The sequence below is a fragment of the Hyla sarda genome, chromosome 1 (genome assembly GCF_029499605.1).
Source record: "Hyla sarda isolate aHylSar1 chromosome 1, aHylSar1.hap1, whole genome shotgun sequence".
Lineage (NCBI taxonomy): Eukaryota > Metazoa > Chordata > Amphibia > Anura > Hylidae > Hyla > Hyla sarda.
The window spans coordinates 496434802-496457506 of NC_079189.1; the positions used below are offsets into that span (position 1 = coordinate 496434802).

General features: G+C 43.6%; 1 protein-coding gene across 2 annotated transcripts in view; it reads right to left on the reverse strand.

The window, feature by feature from the left end:
* Nucleotides 1-22705, reverse strand: part of KCNN2 (potassium calcium-activated channel subfamily N member 2) — a 245827-nt gene that overhangs the window by 179787 nt on the left and 43335 nt on the right. Inside the window, exons 1-2 of one of the 2 annotated variants that reach the window (XM_056537446.1) lie at nt 17349-17385; nt 14769-15187 (exon numbers count right to left, since the gene is read on the reverse strand). In XM_056537446.1, coding sequence (XP_056393421.1) covers nt 14769-15181 — 413 coding nt within the window. In that variant the 5' untranslated portion in view covers nt 15182-15187; nt 17349-17385. Of the gene's footprint in view, nt 1-14768; nt 15188-17348; nt 17386-22705 lie in introns of those variants that run through there. The other variant, XM_056537445.1, reaches the window with a different exon arrangement.

Consider the following 22705-nt stretch of genomic DNA (forward strand, 5'->3'; position numbering starts at 1 on the left):
TGCTGCTGGGAAAAGCTTGGGTCCTGACATTGATGTGGATGGTAATTTGACACGTAACACCTACATTAACATTGTTGCAGATCAAGTACTGTATGCTCTCCAAAGGTAAAAGTATTTCCTAAGGGAAGTGGCCTCTTTCAGTAGGATGATGCTGAAAACATTTTTCAGGGATGGTTTGAGGGACAGGACAAAGAGTTCAAGTTGTTCATGTGGCCTCCAAATTCCCCAAAACTCAATAGGGGAGATTTATTAAAACCTGTGTAGAGCAAAAGTTGACCAGTTGCCCTTAGAAACCAATCAGATTGCTTCTTTCATTTTTGAAAAGGCCTTGTTAAAAATGAATGAAGCAATCTGATTGGTTGCTATTGGCAACTGGTTAACTTTTCCTTTGCACAGGTTATGATGAATCCCCCTTATCTGCTGGAAAAAAAGCCTGATCTATGGATCAACCTTGCATCTCGCAGAATGTAAGGGGATCCCCCCCCCAAAAAAAAATGATCACCTCTCCACAGGATAGGTGATGGATGTTGAGTCCAAAGGTAGGTGGTAGTGGCGGTCAGTCCACGTCTTTTTTCAGTCCCAAACAGTTTGGCAGACCACGTGTCCCCCACCAGACCCCCACTTCCCAGATCAGCATGACTTATCCTGTGGTTAAATGAGGAGTTTTCTTTGTGGAAAAATCCTTATTTTGCTGCTTACATCTTGGTGCCAGGTACCACAGGACACCTTCAGCGGTCTTGTGGAGTCCATGTCTTAAAAGGTCAGAGTTGTTTTGGCAGCACAAGGAGACCTACACATTTTAATGTTACAGCTTATATTATGTATAAGATATTGTAACAAGTCAATGATGCATTTTACCTATAACATCAACATGATTACCAGCAGCTGTTGATGTGTATGCTTCCCGCATTCTCTTTGTTCTCCACCATGTATTAATGTTTTATAAAGATACCATGACAGATAAATGCAGTACAGATCTAGTATAGCACGTAGAATCATCTGCTTCAATTCTGCTCTTTTCAGACTAGCAGGATGACTATGCCTCTGGTAGAACCATGTGCAGAACTTGTCTTTGTGACATTTATGGCTTTAATTATAGGAAAAACCAGTTCAGTTAGTGAGAATATATCTCGGGAGAAATGACAACTATAGGTGCAGGGGATAGGAGTGCACATTAAAGGGATACTCTTCCCCTAGACATCTTATCCCCTATCGGTGGCGGGACCAGCGGCGGGATCCCCGCAATCTCACTACTACACCTGGCATTCATTTTGAGCGTTGAGTGCAGCGCCGGAGGCTCGTGATGTCATGGCCATGCCCCGCTCGTGATGCCACAGCCACGCCCCCTCAATGCAGGTCTATGGGAGAGGGCATAACGGCCATCACGCCCTCTTCCATAGACTTGCATTGAGGGGCATGGCCATGATATCATGAGCGCGGCGAGACCGTGACGTCAAGAGCCTCCGCCCCACATCGCCAGTCATCCCTGATGGAGCAAAGTTTGCTCCATGCACCGGATGTCTGGGGTGCCGCAGCCGAGATCGCGAAGAGGTCCCCAGTGCCGGGACCCCCGCAATCAGACTTCTTATCCTCTATCCTTTGGATAGGGTATAAGATGTCTAGGGGTGGAGTACCCCTTTAAGAGAACAGTGGATGCAGTATCTTTATCATTCCAACAGTAGAACTATAAATATGCATATCCTTGTATCTATAGGTAAGCTAGTTACATAGTTACATAGTAACTATCTTACCTATAGATACAAGGATATGCATATTTATAGTTATACTGTTGGAATTATAAAGATACGGCATCCACTGCTCTCTTAAAGGGGTACTCCACCCCTAGACATCTTATACCCTATCCAAAGGATAGGGGATAAGAAGTCTGATTTCTAAATCATAGGCATGGTTCTAAGTTATATCATAGAAATCTCTGTATACTTTAAAAATGAAAACAACTTTGTCATACTATAGTTACTAAGTATTATATAATAATAGAAAAAAACCAACTGCAATTACATTGACCAAGCGTGCACATATCAATAAACAAGGACAACTTTTGTTACGCTACAGAGGCTTCTAAGTATATTATTTATGAATGATTTAGAAGCACATTTTAGGCTTCATCTTACTCCAATTAACTTTTACTCATTTGAAACTTTGCTTGCATCAGCCAGCTCATCCTTCATATTCTTTCCTGGCCATAAATCAAGGTGACAGCAAAACAGCTTGATACCTGTCGTAATGAATATTTAACACATACTTTTACAGTAATTGTAGAAACATGATCAGTGGTTGTGGCTCACAGGCACACTCAATACACCCTCAAGCAAACCAACATGGAAATCTTTGCTTTGACCTTAACAGCATCAAATGATGTACATAAACTGTGTGATAAAATATACAATGGACTCTAAATGAGTTCTAATGATCTATTCAGCAGTCCCCATACAATGCTGGGTTTATGTGACACATGCATATTTTACTCTATTGTATCTGGGGTAATGCCAACTGTACAAAAAAAGACATAACATGCTATTGTGCATTAACAGATATTGAAGGCAACCGTAAAAACCATCTGTCACATCTGTTAAATATTGCATGGCACAGTGACAGGACACAAATCAGCCTGGCATTTACTGGGTCTTGGACTTGTTTCACCCAGATCGCTGACAGTATGAAGCCTCGATATTGGTTACTACTCCATGTTACTGTCTAGCCTTGATGTTGACTGCAGGAATGTTGGCATTATGGAAATTTTTTTTAAAACAATGGGGAAGATTTATCAAACTGTGTGAGAGAAAAAATAGAGTGATTTTCCCATAGCGACCAATCACAGCTCAGCTAACAAGCTCTGGTAAAGTGAAAGCTGAGCTGTGATTGGTCACTGTGCGAAAATTACTCCACTTTTTCTCTCACACAGTTTGATAAATCTGGGCCAATGTGTGCACAGGCCGTTTTTCATTTTCCACATTATTAGATTTAAAAAACTATTTTGTGGGCATTTTTTTTTGTACAATGTGTGAACCAAGCCTTAGGCTGATATCTTCACTTGGAAGTGACTTTCTGTATCAGTCCTTTATGAGTAGGATTAGCTAATGTACCATACAGCCCCCTAAATAATATGACGTGTAGACAGGGACATGTTTTGTGGCACTGATATTGGCTGTTTGTAATTAAAATAAGGCTGGGTTCCCATTACGTTTTCACTCGTACGCATACGGCAGGGGAGAGCTAAAAACTTGCGCTCCCGTATGCCTTTCTATGCGCTCCCGTATGTCATTCATTTCAATGAGCCGACCACAGTGAAACGTTCGGTCCGGTCGGCTCATTTTTGCCCCGTATGCGCTGCTTCCCCGCACCTAAAACTGTGGTCGACCACAGTTTTAGGTCCGGTTGTAAAAGCGCATACGAAGCAAAAATGAGCCGACCGGACCTAAAATTTCACTGCGGTCGGCTCATTGAAATGAATTACATACGGGAGCGCATAGAAAGGCATACGGGAGCGCAAGTTTTTAGCTCTCCCCTGCCGTATGCGCTCCAGTATGGGGGAAAACGTAATGGGAACCCAGCCTAATATTGTGTATTCTATGTAGTTTTCTTAACATGGAAAGGACTTAAAAAATGACATCTTTATATGAACAATGAAACTATTCATAAAAAACTGTTTGTCCAATCTATTTAAAATTAATACCTCAAGGTCCATAAAAAATAAATTCAGTGCTATTCCAATATACTGTAATACCTCTTTATCACAATTCTAAATTGTGTCTTGTCTTGTGCTGGGGTTTGTGCAAGGAAAAGGGGAGTGACTAAAACTTAACTTTTAATATTTATGCAGCTAAGACACATATATTAATCGTGCAGAAAAATTGATAATTGGCCAAGGATACTGATGCTGATCCTAGTGCCAATATGACGTAATAGATACACACAGTTAAGAAGTCAATCAATCAAAAACTGTCTAGCAATCACCACATCATGACCCTGCTTATGCTGTAGTTGCTGCGGCCTGGGTCAAAACGTACGGTAACATATGTACAATGCCCTTCCCTACGCATTTCAGTCAATTATCAGTGACCTCATCAGGGGCTATATACAGTTCTGTGCACTTGTACACGTATCCACCAGTTCCACTAATAGATATCATGAAACAGGAGGCAACTCATAATATGAGACCGCCGATACCGTTGCGGACCCTCAGTAAATGAAACAGATCTGCTAGACTCGAAAAAGACAGTGTTCGCGGTACGTCCGTTGGTTCATGTCCGGCGTCTTGACTTTGTCTCCAGGTGCGCGCCCGCAGTGGCAGGGAGCCGTGCAGTTCCGCCGGCTACCAGCGCACATGTGGTGGGGTTCTTTGAGTACTTTAACAAGAGCCAAACTGATTTCACCTATAGAAGCCTTGTGGCCAAAAGCCACATTGCAAAACATAAGCAAAAAGGTGGCAACACATAGGATCTTCCAGTCAAAGGAGATGTGATATGTGCCTGGGACCCCCGTGTCTCCAATCTGAATGGATAGGTGCTTGAGCAATGGTACTGATGCTCAATTCAAATGAAGGTCTCATGCCCCCCATTCTTTTGATCAGTCGGGTCCTAGAGGCTTGACCTATCGCCCAAAACTAGATGTCTATTACTTATTCTAAAGATAAGTAGCAATTCTAAGACAACTCATTGAAAGGGTTAAATCTATAACATAATTTCCCTCAAACTGGTCTAGAACACAACAGTGTCCATTTGTAATTTCATTTCTAATTTATTACCATTTCCTTTTGCAGGCAGTAAAAAACACATTTGCTGTGTATGTAACACTCCTTACCCAGTGTTAAGTGTGAACGATCTACTTTCCGGAGTGTCTCACTCAACACAGGAGGCCATAAAGCACTTAATGGTTCAATTTTTGCTGACATCTTTCTTTCATTTCTCAAATAATTTGCTGTGCGGCCTCCAGTTGAGTGGAACAATCACCTTCTTCCTGGTCCTGGATCTTATGAGGAAACCTCCTGCTGAAATTCTAGCTGAAACTGTCATGCGGGTAGAGCTGGTGGAGGGTAATGTTCCTGGCAGGTGTCTTCCTTTAATGAGTCACCAGGAGCCTCGACTCCTAAAATAACAGCAAGTTGGGTGAAACCGAATCATCAGGTTTTTATTGCTATGCGGAGTCTCACCCACATATGAGATAGCTGCTGTGGATGGTGATGTCCATACTGCTCATTCATCCATTTCAATGTTATAATGAAGCATTTGATGTATTAGTGACTGACAGGCTACACTGTCCCCCAGCATTGCTGCAGTAATTGTTCGGATACAATAGTAAAGGTAGACTGACAGTGTATTTCTCCTATGCTTTTGGGCTGCATTCTAATTGGCTAATCTTGGCTTTTATTGTGCATGTTGAGTCCATATAAACATGCAATGCAAATGACGTATCAATAGCATCATAGGGTGCATCACTTTTCGAGATAAAATATGCAATTTGCATTGAAATACTCACATGGGCATTAAGAATTTAGGCATGTTAGACACTTCCCTCTTCCGCATGCCACCTCGTGAAGCACATGTACTCTAAGACACAACCCTTTTTTGGACACTTTCCAATGTGTTTAAAGGGGTACTACACTGCCACAGCATTCGGAAGATTAAGTTCTAAACGCTGGGTGTGGGCTGTGGGGTCGTGACTTCATGGTCACGCCCCCTCAATGCAAGTCTATGGGAGGGGGCGTACGCCCCCTCCCATAGACTTGCACTGAGGGGGCATGGCCATGACGTCACGACCCCGCAGCCAACATGCAGTGTTCGGAGCTAAATGTTCTGAACGCTGAGGCAGTGGAGTACCCCTTTAAGCTGCATAAAAGTGTCTACAAGGGTGTGTTCACACACTGCAGATTTGCTGTGTTAATTTTTCCAGTTTGTTTTAAAATGTATAAATCAGCATCCAACCTGCAGCTTTTGAGCATAACCCAATACATAATAAATTTGTCACAAATTTTTTTTTTTAGCACAGAAAGGTAAATTTGGCACATTTTGCCCACTTAATACGACTATGTACACAGTTGTTAGCAGTTTTACAGGCTATAGATAATATTCTGTAAGTATTTTATCTGGCTATCTGTCATCCTGAATATGAGACAAGTATGTCAGATAGCTGTGTTAGCTTCTGAAGAGCTCTCTGCTGTCCTCCTCCCTTCTGTTAGTATTAATGGTAGCTCCATGGAGGGGGAGGAGCTCGTACACAACAGTGTGGAAATTAGGAAACCATACTGGGATAACAGCTCACATAGGCTGTGGATAGGGAGGAAAGCAGATAAAAGGCAGTTTGTAGGGAAGAATGAAATAGGCTGCAAACAAGTGTAGAGAGAAATCATAGCAACCATTGCAAACTCTACACTCCTGATCACACAGACCCAGGGGTGTACTGACAACTTATGAGGCCCCCAGGCAATAGAGAATCATGGGGCCTCTGTACACCACCCATCTATGTGTAAGCCACATCTACCTAGGTGCTCTACCCACATACAATATAATTAGTAGTACAGCATTTAGAAAACTTGTAAAGCATGTAAAGATGTGTGCACCTTGAAAAGGCATAAGTGGGTTGTGTTTTGATAAATGATAATGATTAGCATTGTTCAAGACACATGTTTTCAAAAACGCACATATTTTTATACAGACCCTAGAATCATCTGGTCTGAGGGACCCTGCTCTGTGGCCTGGTCTGGGGGGTCCCTGCTCAGTGTACACCCTGGTGGTCATCAGTGGGTCCAGTCAGGTTTATTCTCTTTGGGGGAAGGGGGTTGTGCACAGGGATTATGTTGAGGGGGGTGTTTGGGGGAAACAGTGTGTCCCTTTCTTCACCTACCTCTGAAGGTATCCTGCAGTGCATAGATCCTGTATCCTCCATGCTGTGAAGCAGCTCTTCATGCTTGCTTACTGTACAACCGTGGTGGTTTGGAAGTTCTTTATGCCTACCTAAGAGCAGTGCTAGAATTAAACCCCTTTTTTCCCTCTATTTTGCATTCTCTACAGTAGTTAAACAAGGTATTACTCTTTGACAATACGTTTCTGGGTCAGCAATATGATGTTTTATGTGAAATAAGCCTAATACTGAGTAATGAACTTGTGATGTACTAATTGGAACTTATATGATGAATCATCAAAAATACAACTTTGCTGACGTCCACACAGAGGTAATAAGGAAGGGAGTTTAATAACATCATTTAAAATGCCAGAACATTGAAGCCCATAGAGATCCGCACAGTTCTAGTTTTCCTCCAAGGCTGCCTTAATTACTTGAGTACAAATTCATTTGACAGTCATAAGAGATCAGGCTATTTCTCAAGAAAAGAATCTGGCTTTGAGACTGAAGCTCCATTCCACCTGTTAATGAAATTCACATTGCACACTCTGTTGTGCAGAGAGAATATTAGATGCAGTTCCGTATAAAACACTCTGGGCTAAAGTATAGACAGCACCAAAGTGAGGAGGAAGTTTTATTCTACACTTTCTTCCTATCTGAGCTGCTAGTTTACTTGACAGCAGGCACATGGATATGAGAAACCTCCGTCAGGGAACATACATGTTATTGTGGTCATGCTCTGTGACATTCTAAAGGTCACTGTGAAATGAAGGGAAGGAGGAGCGAAGTTGTCCCCATAACCTATGATCAGTGATGTGATACTGTAATATCAACCTCTAACTTTATGGTGGGGGTATTACTTTTCATTGTAATCCTGCTCTCTGATGATAATGAAGGATAAGTAATCTCTTCAAAACAGTGTCAGTATACAGCTTCGGCCAAAATTTTCTTATCTCCTATCCCAGTGGTTGGACCCCCGTGATCTCCGGAAAGGAACCCAGCTGCAGACAGCATCCGCTCCATTCATTTGTATGGGAGCACCGAAGAGACTCAAGTACAGCACTTGGGCATCTCCAGGGCTACCACAGAAATGAATACTGGTGATAAGGGATATGTTAGTTTTGGCTGGACTTCTCCTTTAAAGGATACCTCCAGGATGTACAACTTATCCCCTATCCTATGGATAGAGGATAAGTGTTAGATCGCGGGTGGTCCAACCGCTGCTTTCAGCAATCTCTGGCTCTGCCATAGAACTGCATGGAGGGAGCATGTCGGCCGCAGCTTCCTGCTGTGGTCGAAAAAGCTCATTTCATGCAGGGAGCCGGGGCTCCGTTTGGGAGATTGAGGGGGGCCCCAACAGTTGGACCCCCTGCGATCCAACACTTATCCCCTATCCTTAGGATAAGGGATAAGTTGTACATCCCGGAGTTATCCTTTAAAGGGGTACTCTGCCCCTAGACAACTTATCCCACTATCCAAAGGATAGGGAATAAGATGTCTGATTGAGGGAGCTCTGGCCATGCGATCACAGCCATCACGTCCCTTCCTATAGACCTGAATGGAGGGAATGTGACGTCACAATCATGGCCGCCCAAAACCGGCGTTCTGAATCAGACATCTTATTCCCTATCCAAAGGAAAGGGGCGGAGTACCCCTTTAACCCCTTAAGGACTCAGCCCATTTTGGCCTTAAGGACTCAGGCAATTTAATTTTTACGTTTTCATTTTTTCCTCCTCGCCTTCTAAAAATCATAACTCTTTTATATTTTCATCCACAGACTAGAATGAGGGCTTGTTTTTTGCGCGACCAGTTGTCCTTTGTAATGACATAACTCATTATATCATAAAATGTATGGCGCAACCAAAAAACACTATTTTTGTGGGGAAATTTACAATTTACGGTAAAAATGACGTGTGTTCTTTATTCTGAGGGTCAATACGATTAAAATGATACCCATTATTACATACTTTTCTATTATTGTTTTATAAAATCACAAACTTTTTAACCAAATTAGTACGTTTATAATCCCTTTATTTTGATGACCTCTAACTTTTTTTATTTTTCCGTATAAGCGACGGTATGAGGGCTCATTTATTGCGCCATGATCTGTACTTTTTTTTTTATACATTTGCATATAAAAAACTTTTAATACATTTTTTATAAATTTTTATTTAATAAAATGTATTAAAAAAGTAGCAATTTTGGACTTTTTTTTATGTTCACGCCGTTCACCATACGGGATCATTAATTTTTTATTTTAATAGTTCGGACATTTACGCACGCGGCGATACCAAATATGTCTATTAAATTTATTTTTTACGCTTTTTGGGGGTAAAATAGGAAAAAACGGACGTTTTACTTTTTTATTGGGGGAGGGGATTTTTCACTTTTTTTTTTACTTTTACATTTTTTTACATGTTTTTTTACACTTGAATAGTCCCCATAGGGGACTATTCATAGCAATACCATGATTGCTAATACTGATCTGTTCCATGTATAGGACATAGAACAGATCAGTGTTATCGGTCATCTTCTGCTCTGGTCTGCTCGATCTCAGACCAGAGCAGGAGACGCCGGGAGCCGGAAGGAGGAAGGTGAGGGGACCTACGTGCGGTGTTCTGAATGATCGGATCCCCGCAGCAGCGCTGCGGGCGATCCGATCATTCATTGAAATCGCGCACTGCCGCAGATGCCGGGATCAGCCGCGCTGAGGCGAGATCGCGGGCGTCGGCCATTGCCGGCGGGTCCCTGGCTGCGATCAGCAGCCGGGATCAGCCGCGCATGACAAAGGCAACACTCCGATGCCCGCGGTTATGCACAGGACGTAAATGTACGTCCTGGTGCGTTAAGTACCACCGCACCAGGACGTACATTTACGTCCTGCGTCCTTAAGGGGTTAAGAGTCAATGGTCAGTAGGGAAAATGCAAGAGTTAAAGATTTTTATATTTTTATATCATGGGAAAAACACTAAAATACACAGTAATAACATTAAAAAAAATGAATTAAATAATATGTCATTTACTGAGGACATTGTTATCTAGGACACAAAATGCTAATTTAAGCCCATGACCATTTCCTTACATAGAATTTAGTAAACTAAACTATAAGACTAAATGAAAATGAATATAAAAATAAAATCCATGATGCAATAACGTAAACCTGCAGTGTCAAAAACTTGTTAATTCAGGTCGCAAACAACTTGTAAATTTAACATATATTAATTCTATCAACTTGGATAAATATTTCCAATGTCATAAAATAGACTTTATATCTTTTCTATCACATCAAAAAATTCTCCCTAATGATTTGTTTTGACTATTGCTGCTTTTTTGGTAACTATGGTTACAGCAGATTTCTATAAACTTATCACTGTATTTTTTTTATGAGCAGTAAGAAAAGATAACTTGGATGGAAAGACGATTATATACCAAAACCACAAGCTCACAAGATACTAAAAATCACAGGTTTGTTTAATAGATAGTTAGATACCCCCTGGCTCATGAGTGAGGAAACAATTTGAGAAAATGTGGCAATTCCCTCAAGTATCAAGGTCTGTATTTGGTGAAATGGTCTAGCAGCCCGGTTCTGGTCACATGCCAAGGATCTGTTTGGGTAAGTTTTTCCTGCTTTGCACTGAAGAAATCGGTCCTGCTCTTAAAGCAAATGATATGGCCCTATACTGAGTGCAGCCTCACACTTATCACAACTTCCAGCATGCACCATACTCTCACAGAGTATGTTCGAAGAGACTGAAATGGGTTGTCAGTTTTTATTTACATAAGTTTTTCTTAAAGACTTACTCACGGACCCGATCCCTCACCAGTACTTTTTAGTGCTCACCATGTTCCTGCTGAGCTCCATTTCCCGATTCTCATCTCAACACATGGAAATGCCTGCGGCGAGTCACTGGCTGAGGAGAGTCACTAGTGATCGGCTGAGCAGGCATTTCCTGTCTGACCAGGCCGCAACTAGGAAGCAGGAACCAATCTGAACAGCAGCTGCAGGGGATCTGGAAGCCTGACTTATTGATTCGTTTACAAAAAACAATAAATACTTACACGACAAACCCTTTAAAGTGTATTAAGGAGTAAGTGTAAATCCCTATGTATTCTCATTCTCAACTCTGTCTTCAGATATGCCAGAATTATCAATCAGCCTGATTACTTTAATAAATCTAATGCATTTGAAGATTGGTATAAATTTGCATTGTCTAAGAATTAAACAGTAAATATGTCACCAAGATATTTTTTTTTTTTTTACTGATTAGAGCCAGATCCTGGAGCATGTTCTTTATTCCTGATCTGTTTCTATTTTCTGATTTCATTTTTTGTATATTATGTATATTATAATTAACTGTTTTTTTTTTTTTGTTTTTTTACTTTTTTACTTTACATTTAACGTAACGAAAATAATGATGCATACAAAAAAAACAGCTTGCTGAGTCACAAGAAGAACAAGAAAAAAAAACAGAGAGAAGAAGCAAAAAGATAACGAACAAGAAAAGGAAAAAAGCGGGGGAAGAGGAAGAAAAGGGGAGAAGAAAATATTTAAAAGATTTGATTTAAACTAAACCGGGGGTGTGAGGTACAGTAAAATTTATATTAGGATTCTAATTATTTTATACTATAGATACTCAGATGTCTAAAGGCTTATATTTCAGCCATTTAAACCAAGCATTGTTAAAAAGGGGTTATCCATTACGGAAGCTATGGACCGTTCCATGAGGCAGAAATGTTGTAGTGAATTGATTATACAGTTAAGATCCGGTACTTCGGAGCTCCTCTATGTAGTCGCTATTCTACTCTTAGTTACCATTAAGAAGTGGACTATCACTGCTACATCAGGGAGAGGTAAGTTGTCTAGGCATAAATACAAGAGAGTGACTTCTGGACCCCACAGAATAGAGAACCCTACTATAGTGCATAATGTCAAATGAGCTTGCTCCCACAAATTGCGAATGCGATCGCAGTCCCACCACACAATTAGCAATGTGCCGACCCTTACACTGCAACGCTAGCAACTATCGGGGAGGCTTGGATACATTTAGAGATAATTAACTGTTTTCAACAGAACTTAGTGATATACTTTCTGGTAAGAAGGATTCACATAATGAGATTGTTTTCTGGGCATGTTCTGTGACCTATGCAGAGTGAGTGGGCTGAGCTGTGAACATCACCTATTGTGAGGATGCTGTGTTGTGTATGTTATATCATCCTGTCTGTGATGATAAAGAGGAGACTGCTGGAAAGTGGTCTGTACAGAATTGAAAATGTCCTGCTTATATTAGTGGCCAGAATGAAAACTGCAAGATTTCAGGATTATTTTTTTATATGCATAACAAAGTGGAAATTTAAAAAGGAAAAAAAAATATAAAAATCACCAAAAATTATTTTAAAATATATTTTACATAAAAACTCGGCATATACAATATTCCCTTTAAGTAAGCCTGGGCCATTGTACCAGTAGGGACCAGGGTATCACCAATCTGTACAGCATCTACTGCAGCAAGCATTAGCATATGTCTGGTGTCGGCAGCATTCCCCAAACTAAATGGGTTGACCTGTCTTTTCAAACATCCCCTACTTCCACTCAATCTTTATTAAGCCTTCAGATCTTTTTACTGGAAGTACATAGGGGGACATTTATCAAAGCATTTAATAGCATGTGCGACTACTCTATTTTTTGTGCGACCTTTTGATTGTGCAGTGGCCTAAGCAAAAAAAAAAAAAAAAAAGAAACTTGCTTACCAAAGCAAAAAGTGATTTTTGACTTGCATTGGTCAGAGATTTATCAAGTGCGAAAGTCGCAAAAAAGTTGCATCACATGAAAAAACCTACTAAGTTTACTCCAGCTCAGACATGGAGCAGAAAAAGCCACTACCAAAGCAAAAAATAAATACATAAATTGCTTACTTGAAAGAAATGTATCAACAGGCTGAAACCAGTTGATAAATAAGTCGCACATAAGCAAAAAAATTGTAAGAAAAAAAGAACTGAAAAAAGGAATACATAAGCAAACATTGATGCATGTCCCCCATAGAGAGTATTTGCTCTAGAAACAGCACCATATCTGTCCATAGGCAAGGCCGTGTTTATCATTAGGCACCTGTGGGCCTGTGACTAGGGGAGCAGTGTCGAGGAGGCAGCACTTCAGTGAGTAAAAATCAATAATAAATACTTTTGCTGTAGCTGCTGCCGACTGGAAAAAAAAATTCAATCCATAGAGAATCCACATGGGTCAGAACTGCTGAGAAATTTCCCTGCAGATTTTCAGCATACTCATTATGTTGTGGATTTGTGATTGATTGCACCACTTTCAGTGTATAGGGCTGAGGTCCACAGTGATTTTGTAACTAAATCCGCCAGTAAAACACACTTTTTTTGTTGTGTATTCGTTGGACTTGAGCGATAGAGACTCCTGCTAATAAAGAAATTTTTTATTTTTCTATATACACCTTGTCTGAAATCTTTTCTTACCACATAAACCAATTCTGTATCACACAATGAGGTCTGTATTACACCAACTGCTTGGACACTAGAGGATTTGTGCTTGAATCCCCATTATTTCACAGATCTTTTACTGACGCATCACCCTTATGGGGTTATTAATACTAATGAACACGGAGCTCTGGAGTGTGCTGGTCTAACCTAATAGTCGTGGTATAATAGTCTCTCCTACTAGTCGGTTTGGGGTTCAGTCCTCTAGATGTGATAGTATTAGGAGTAAACTGATATTAAGCCAGTGGTAATAATAGGTGGATATGGAGTACTAGAGAGAATAGCGGGGGGAGGGATAACGTGCTTACTGGATCTATGGCGCGCTTCGCTCTTTCACTGCCTTTTGAGGGACCCACCTCCTTACAAGGGTAGCCTCAACCACGGTGCCGGAACTTGCTCTATCCTAAGTGAGGGATCAAACAAAATATGGATGGCAAAAGAGAGAGAAAAAAATATATAGATCAAATACACACTACAGAGCTCCGTGAAACTATATACCAAAAAAAATAGTTGCAAAAAATCGTGAAACACACAGGTGAGGTAAAATCACCAATGGAGACCACAATTCCCAATTTCAACGTGTTTCACCTGTCAGGTTGTCAAAGGATCATCAGGGAATATATATATTGGTAGTAAAATGCAAAATAAGAAAAAGCAGCCGGGGTGGCTGCACACTTTTTTTGTTGTGTATTCGTTGGACTTGAGCGAGAGAGACTCCTGCTAATAAAGACATTTTTTATTTTTCTATATACACCTTGTCTGACATCTTTTCTTACCACATAAACCAATTCTGTATCACACAATGAGGTCTGTATTACACCAACTGCTTGGACACTAGAGGATTTGTGCCTGAATCACCATTATTTCACAGATCTTTTACTGACGCATCACCCTAGTGGGGTTATTCAATGCATAGGCTGGCACGAGCTGACAATACAGCCTGGTCCATAGGTTGTTTCTGGCAGCCACAGATCAGCCCTTTTTACTTGAATGGGGATGGACTACAATACCAAAAAAGCCTTTGAACAGATGTGGCCAGACATTTTTTTCAAATCCCTGGACAATCTCTTTAATGTGCAGCTCTTAAATTGGAATATTTATTGCTATTATGCATATAAAATTACACTAATAAAGCAACTTCACAAGTCTCCACCTGCAATTTCCTACTGTCTGCCCAAACAGCTTTACGCAGACCTATGTGTCTCCATGGCTACAGACTACAAACATGCCCAGTGTAGTCTGATCATGTGCTCCAGTCTCCAGATAGTGGAAGAAGGGGACACATAGAAAAAGCACAACATACACCTTCAGGATCACAATACAAACATGAATTGAAATATTTCCAAGTATGTTTTACAGCATATTTGGATGTATATAAAGACAGTAAATAAAATTCATAATAGAAGCCTTACCTTTCACAAGCTCGGACAGTCCATGCAGCAATTATCCATAAAGATATGCTAAAAACCAACAGTACTGTTCCAGGACATATTGTCATTAAAGTCTTCATTACAAAACGTGTGTTGAAGTTTATTTTGTTTAGTGCTCCAATGCTTCGAGAAGAGGCATCAGTAAAAAGTTTGCTATGCAAAAGCATAACTCTGGCAATGAGATAAAGTCTTAAGAACATTGGTATAGATAAAATAATATCCACATCAGCTGTTGCTGTGGAGGGGGTATAGGAGAAGGCAAGTCGTGCTGTCCATGTGAATGTGTAATTTCCTGGTATAGGATGAATTGCACACACTAGGATTTCCAGGCAGATAAAGAAGATCCGCTCGTAGGTCATGGCTATTCTCCAGTCATCGGCTCCATTATCCACCATGAATAACTGTAAGTATAAAATGTTTCAGCAGGTTCAGTTACTTGTCTCTGCAAGCGATTAATTCAAAGACAAACAAAATAGGAACAGAATAATGCAAACAAATAATATTTATTCATTTTTATAAACTAGACAATAACTATAAAGAGCTTACAATAGGCACCATGTAATCGTGTCCGCACAGGATCTTATACATTGATACGTTTATTCACTAGAGTGATAAGTGACATGAGAAATCTAACTAGTTGCTATGGCACCGTGTTCTGGTGGGATGGTTTGTACGCTAGATTAAGATAGCCCTGTAAAATGAACATTAATCTAAATATACACTGATCAGCCACAACATTAAGGGTGTGTTCACACATTCAGGTTTTAATTGCAATTACAAAGCCCAGAACAGATCATAAATGGGGGACACATGTACAGGAAAGGAAAGACTGTGGCTTCTTTCAGATCCATTCCTGGCTTTGTATTCAATAATTGCAATTAAAAACCTGAATGTGTGAACACAGCATAAAACCACTGACAGGTGAAGTGAATAACCTGGCGTACCTTGTTACTAGGCACATGTCTACAGGGGGTATATTAGGTAGGAATTGAAGTGGTATTGGAAGTAGGAAAATATGCAAGTAAGCTACTATACCACAATTGGCTTCAAAAGTTAAAGGGGTACTCCGCTGGAAACATCTTATCCCCTATCCAAAGGATAGGGGATAAGATGTTAGACCGTGGGGGTCCCGCCACTGGGGACGACAACGATCTCCGGCATGTCCATTCACGTCTATGGGAGGAGGCGTGATAGCTATTTACCAGCCGTCACGCCCCCTCCCATAGACATGAATGGATGGGGTGTGATGTCACGAATACGGAAGCTGCAAACTTCCGTGTTCCGGATGCCGCTGCTGCTGGCCCAGAGATCGCAGGGGTCCCCAATGGTGGGACCCCACGATCTAACATCCTATCCCCTATCCTTTGGATAGGGGATAAGATGTTTCAAACAGAGTACCCTTTAAGGCTGGCTACAACAGAAAGGTATCTGAACATACAATGCATTGGAGGGGGTAACAGAAACTGGTCACAGTGCCCTTTATGCTATCTGTCTAGCACCTACAATGGGCAAGTAAGTAATAGAACTGGATCATGGAACAACAAAAGAAGGTGGTTTGGTCTGAAAAAAAAAGTTTTTTCTTACATAATGTGAAACTTCACCGAAAATGGACTACAGGTGATATAGGAAGTCCAATTCAAATCAATAAAGGTCATAAGGTATAAACTAGACAGAAATCACTGACAAGGGTACCTCCTGATCTACAGCAATATAGAACATTAAAACATTACCTTTAATAGCTCAATAATAAAAATCAGTAAATAGAGAACAAAAAAGTGAAGTATAGTGAAACTAGTGCTTGGCGGTATGACCAAAAATGTGTATCACAGTATTTTTCTAAATTAAGGCGGTTTCACGGTATTTAACAGTACTTTGGGGGGGGGGGGTCCTCAGTATAGTGTCAGGTGGTCAGGGGTCCTCACCATGGTACCCGGGGTCTCGGTCAGGCCGCCCGGTAACTCTCTTCCATGTCTCCGCAGTTCTGCTCGAGTTTCCCGGTGGTTGGGGGTCCTCCCCATGGTACCCGGGGTCTCGGTCAGGCCGACCGGTAAATCTCCTCCATGTCTCCGCAGTTCTGCTCGAGTTTCCCGCACCCGCCCGGAAGTCACTTGCCCGCTGGGAGTTGTAGTCCTCTCCCAGCTCCTCACAGTCAGTTCAGTGCGGCATGGAATACACTTCCCAGAGACGCTGTGCGGCTGGCCGTTTCTCTACGCCATCACGCATTGGAGTTGGTTGCTATGGAAACGGTATTGCGGTATGTGAAAAATTCATATCGTAAAGAAAAAAACACACCGGTATTCGGTATGATCTGGTATACCGCCAAGCACTAAGTGAAAGACCACCCAAAAAAATGCAAAAATACTAATACTAATGAACACGGAGCTCTGGGGTGTGCTGGTCTAACCTAATAGTCGTGCTATAATAGTCTCTCCTACTAGTCAGTTTTGGGTTCAGTCCTCTAGATGTGATAGTATTAGGAGTAAACTGATATTAAGCCAGTGGTAATAATAGGTGGATATGGAGTACTAGAGAGAATAGCGGGGGGAGGGATAACGTGCTTACTGGATCTATGGCGCGCTTCGCTCTTTCACTGCCTTTTGAGGGACCCACCTCCTTACAAGGTGTCACGATGCCGGCTGGCAGGTAGTGGATCCTCTGTGCCAGAGAGGGATTGGCGTGGACCGTGCTAGAGGATCGGTTCTAAGTCACTACTGGTTTTCACCAGAGCCCGCCGCAAAGCGGGATGGTCTTGCTGCGGCGGTAGTGACCAGGTCGTATCCCCTAGCAACGGCTCAACCTCTCTGGCTGCTGAAGATAGGCGCGGTACAAGGGAGTAGACAGAAGCAAGGTCGGACGTAGCAGAAGGTCGGGGCAGGCAGCAAGGATCGTAGTCAGGGGCAACGGCAGAAGGTCTGGAATCACAGGCAAGGAACACACAAGGAACGCTTTCACTGGCACTAGGGCAACAAGATCCGGCGAGGGAGTGAAGGGGAAGTGAGGTGATATAGGGAAGTGCACAGGTGTAAACACTAATTGGAACCACTGCACCAATCAGCGGTGCAGTGGCCCTTTAAATCGCAAAGACCCGGCGCGCGCGCGCCCTAGGGAGCGGGGCCGCGCGCGCCGGGACAGAACTGACGGGGAGCGAGTAAGGTACGGGAGCCGGGGTGCGCATCGCGAGCGGGCGCTACCCGCATCGCGAATCGCATCCCGGCCGGAGGTGGTAACGCAGCGCCCCGGGTCCGTGGAACCGACCGGGGCGCTGCAGTGAGGGAAGTGTAGCGAGCGCTCCGGGGAGGAGCGGGGACCCGGAGCGCTCGGCGTAACAGTACCCCCCCCCTTGGGTCTCCCCCTCTTCTTGGGGCCTGAGAACCTGAGGATCAGACTTTTGTCCAGGATATTGTCCTCAGGTTCCCAGGACCTCTCTTCTGGACCACAACCCTCCCAATCCACTAAAAAAAAAGTTCTTCCCCTGACCTTTTTAGAGGCCAAAATCTCTTTGACAGAGAAGATGTCCGAGGAGCCGGAAACAGGAGTGGGAGGAACAGATTTAGGAGAAAAACGGTTGAGGATGAGAGGTTTAAGAAGAGAGACGTGAAAGGCATTAGGGATACGAAGAGAAGGAGGAAGAAGAAGTTTGTAAGAGACAGGATTAATTTGACACAAAACTTTAAAAGGACCAAGATAGCGTGGTCCCAACTTATAGCTCGGGACACGGAAACGGACATATTTAGCGGAGAGCCATACCTTGTCTCCAGGGGAAAAAATGGGAGGAGCTCTTCTTTTCTTATCTGCGAATCTCTTCATGCGAGAAGAAGCCTGTAAGAGAGAATTTTGGGTCTCTTTCCATATGGTGGAAAGATCACGAGAAATTTCATCCACAGCGGGCAGACCAGAGGGCAAGGGGGTAGGGAGGGGGGGAAGAGGGTGACGGCCGTACACCACGAAAAACGGAGATTTGGAGGAAGATTCAGAGATTCTGAAATTATACGAGAATTCGGCCCAAGGTAGAAGATCTGCCCAGTCATCCTGGCGGGAGGAAACAAAATGTCGTAAATAGTCACCCAAGATCTGGTTAATTCTCTCTACTTGTCCATTGGATTGAGGATGGTATGCAGAAGAAAAATTTAATTTAATCTTGAGTTGTTTACAGAGAGCCCTCCAGAATTTAGACACAAATTGGACGCCTCTATCCGAGACGATCTGTGTAGGCAACCCGTGAAGACGAAAAATGTGTACAAAAAATTGTTTAGCCAACTGAGGCGCTGAAGGAAGGCCAGGAAGAGGGATGAAATGTGCCATTTTGGAGAATCGATCAACGACCACCCAAATAACAGTGTTGCCATGGGATGGGGGTAAGTCAGTAATAAAATCCATACCAATCAGAGACCAAGGTTGTTCGGGGACAGGTAGAGGATGAAGAAAACCAGCGGGCTTCTGGCGAGGAGTCTTATCCCGGGCACAGATAGTGCAGGCTTGCACAAAGTCCACCACATCAGTCTCTAGAGTCGGCCACCAATAGAAGCGAGAGATGAGTTGCACAGATTTCTTGATGCCCGCATGACCTGCGAGATGGGAGGAGTGACCCCATTTGAGGATCCCAAGGCGTTGGCGTGGAGAAACAAAGGTCTTTCCTGGAGGAGTTTGCCTGATGGAGGCTGGAGAAGTGGAAATCAGGCAGTCAGGAGGAATGATGTGTTGAGGAGAGAGTTCAATTTCAGAGGCATCTGAGGAACGAGAGAGAGCATCGGCCCTAATGTTTTTATCAGCAGGCCGAAAGTGAATTTCAAAATTAAATCGGGCAAAGAACAGAGACCACCTGGCCTGACGAGGATTCAGCCGTTGGGCAGACTGGAGGTAGGAGAGGTTCTTGTGATCGGTGTAAATAATAACTGGAAATCTTGATCCCTCCAGCAGATGCCTCCATTCCTCAAGTGCTAATTTAATGGCTAGAAGCTCTCGATCCCCGATGGAGTAGTTCCTCTCCGCCGGAGAGAAGGTCCTGGAAAAAAAACCACAAGTAACAGCATGCCCGGAAGAGTTTTTTTGTAGAAGGACAGCTCCAGCTCCCACTGAGGAGGCATCAACCTCCAATAGGAAGGGTTTAGATGGGTCAGGTCTGGAGAGCACGGGAGCCGAAGAAAAGGCAGACTTGAGTCGTTTAAAGGCGTCTTCCGCTTGAGGAGGCCAGGACTTGGGATCGGCATTTTTTTTTGTTAAAGCCACAATAGGAGCCACAATGGTAGAAAAATGTGGAATAAATTGCCTGTAATAATTGGCGAACCCCAAAAAACGTTGGATGGCACGGAGTCCGGAGGGGCGTGGCCAATCTAAGACGGCAGAGAGTTTATCTGGGTCCATTTGTAGTCCCTGGCCAGAGACCAAGTATCCTAGAAAAGGAAGAGATTGGCATTCAAACAGACATTTCTCTATTTTGGCATAGAGTTGATTATCACGAAGTCTCTGAAGAACCATACGGACATGCTGGCGGTGTTCTTCTAGATTGGCAGAAAAAATCAGGATATCGTCCAGATATACAACAACACAGGAGTATAGTAGATCACGAAAAATTTCATTAACAAAGTCTTGGAAGACGGCAGGGGCGTTGCATAGACCAAAGGGCATGACCAGATACTCAAAGTGTCCATCTCTGGTGTTAAATGCCGTTTTCCATTCATCCCCCTCTCTGATGCGGATGAGATTATAAGCACCTCTTAAGTCCAGTTTGGTAAAAATATGGGCACCTTGGAGACGATCAAAGAGTTCAGAGATGAGGGGTAGGGGGTAGCGGTTCTTAACCGTGATTTTATTAAGACCGCGGTAGTCAATGCAAGGACGTAGAGAGCCATCTTTTTTGGACACAAAGAAAAATCCGGCTCCGGCAGGAGAGGAGGATTTACGGATAAAGCCCTTTTTTAAATTTTCTTGGACGTATTCAGACATGGCAAGAGTCTCTGGGACGGACAGAGGATAGATTCTGCCCCGGGGTGGAGTAGTGCATGGGAGGAGGTCAATGGGACAATCATAAGGCCTGTGAGGAGGTAGAGTCTCAGCTTGTTTTTTGCAAAAAACGTCCGCAAAGTCCATATAGGCCTTAGGGAGACCGGTTACATGAGGAAGCACAGGGACACGGCAAGGTTTACTGGGAACCGGTTTTAAGCAGTCCTTGGAACAAGAGGGCCCCCAACTCTTGATCTCCCCAGTGGACCAATCCAGGATTGGGGAATGGAGTTGAAGCCAGGGAAGTCCAAGAAGGATTTCAGAAGTGCAATTGGGGAGGACCAACAGTTCAATCCTCTCGTGATGAGATCCGATGCACATTAGAAGGGGCTCCGTGCGGAAACGTATAGTACAGTCCAATCTTTCATTGTTTACACAATTGATGTAGAGGGGTCTGGCGAGACTGGTCACCGGGATGTTGAACTTGTTGACGAGAGAGGCTAAGATGAAATTTCCTGCAGATCCAGAGTCCAAGAAGGCCACAGCAGAGAAGGAGAAGGCAGAGGCAGACATCCGCACAGGCACAGTAAGACGTGGAGAAGCAGAGTAGACATCAAGGACTGTCTCACCTTTGTGCGGAGTCAGCGGACGTCTTTCCAGGCGGGGAGGACGGATAGGACAATCCTTCAGGAAGTGTTCGGTACTAGCACAGTACAGGCAGAGATTCTCCATGCGGCGTCGTGTCCTCTCTTGGGGTGTCAGGCGAGACCGGTCGACCTGCATAGCCTCCACGGCGGGAGGCACAGGAACAGATTGCAGGGGACCAGAGGAGAGAGGAGCCGGGGAGAAGAAACGCCTCGTGCGAACAGAGTCCATATCCTGGCGGAGCTCCTGACGCCGTTCGGAAAAACGCATGTCAATGCGAGTGGCAAGATGGATGAGTTCATGTAGGTTAGCAGGGATTTCTCGTGCGGCCAGAACATCTTTAATGTTGCTGGATAGGCCTTTTTTAAAGGTCGCGCAGAGTGCCTCATTATTCCAGGATAATTCTGAAGCAAGGGTACGGAACTGTACGGCATACTCGCCAACGGAAGAATTACCCTGGACCAGGTTCAACAGGGCAGTCTCAGCAGAAGAGGCTCGGGCAGGTTCCTCAAAGACACTTCGAATTTCCGAGAAGAAGGAGTGTACAGAGGCAGTGACGGGGTCATTGCGGTCCCAGAGCGGTGTGGCCCAAGCCAGGGCTTTTCCAGACAGCAGGCTGACTACGAAAGCCACCTTAGACCTTTCAGTGGGGAACTGGTCCGACATCATCTCCAAGTGTAATGAACATTGGGAAAGAAAGCCACGGCAAAACTTAGAGTCCCCATCAAATTTATCCGGCAAGGATAGTCGTATTCCAGAAGCGGCCACTCGCTGCGGAGGAGGTACAGGAGCTGGCGGAGGAGATGATTGCTGGAGCTGTGGTAGTAACTGTTGTAGCATAACAGTCAGTTGAGACAGCTGTTGGCCTTGTTGCGCAATCTGTTGTGACTGCTGGGCGACCACCGTGGTGAGGTCAGCGACAACTGGCAGAGGAACTTCAGCGGGATCCATGGCCGGATCTACTGTCACGATGCCGGCTGGCAGGTAGTGGATCCTCTGTGCCAGAGAGGGATTGGCGTGGACCGTGCTAGAGGATCGGTTCTAAGTCACTACTGGTTTTCACCAGAGCCCGCCGCAAAGCGGGATGGTCTTGCTGCGGCGGTAGTGACCAGGTCGTATCCCCTAGCAACGGCTCAACCTCTCTGGCTGCTGAAGATAGGCGCGGTACAAGGGAGTAGACAGAAGCAAGGTCGGACGTAGCAGAAGGTCGGGGCAGGCAGCAAGGATCGTAGTCAGGGGCAACGGCAGAAGGTCTGGAATCACAGGCAAGGAACACACAAGGAACGCTTTCACTGGCACTAGGGCAACAAGATCCGGCGAGGGAGTGAAGGGGA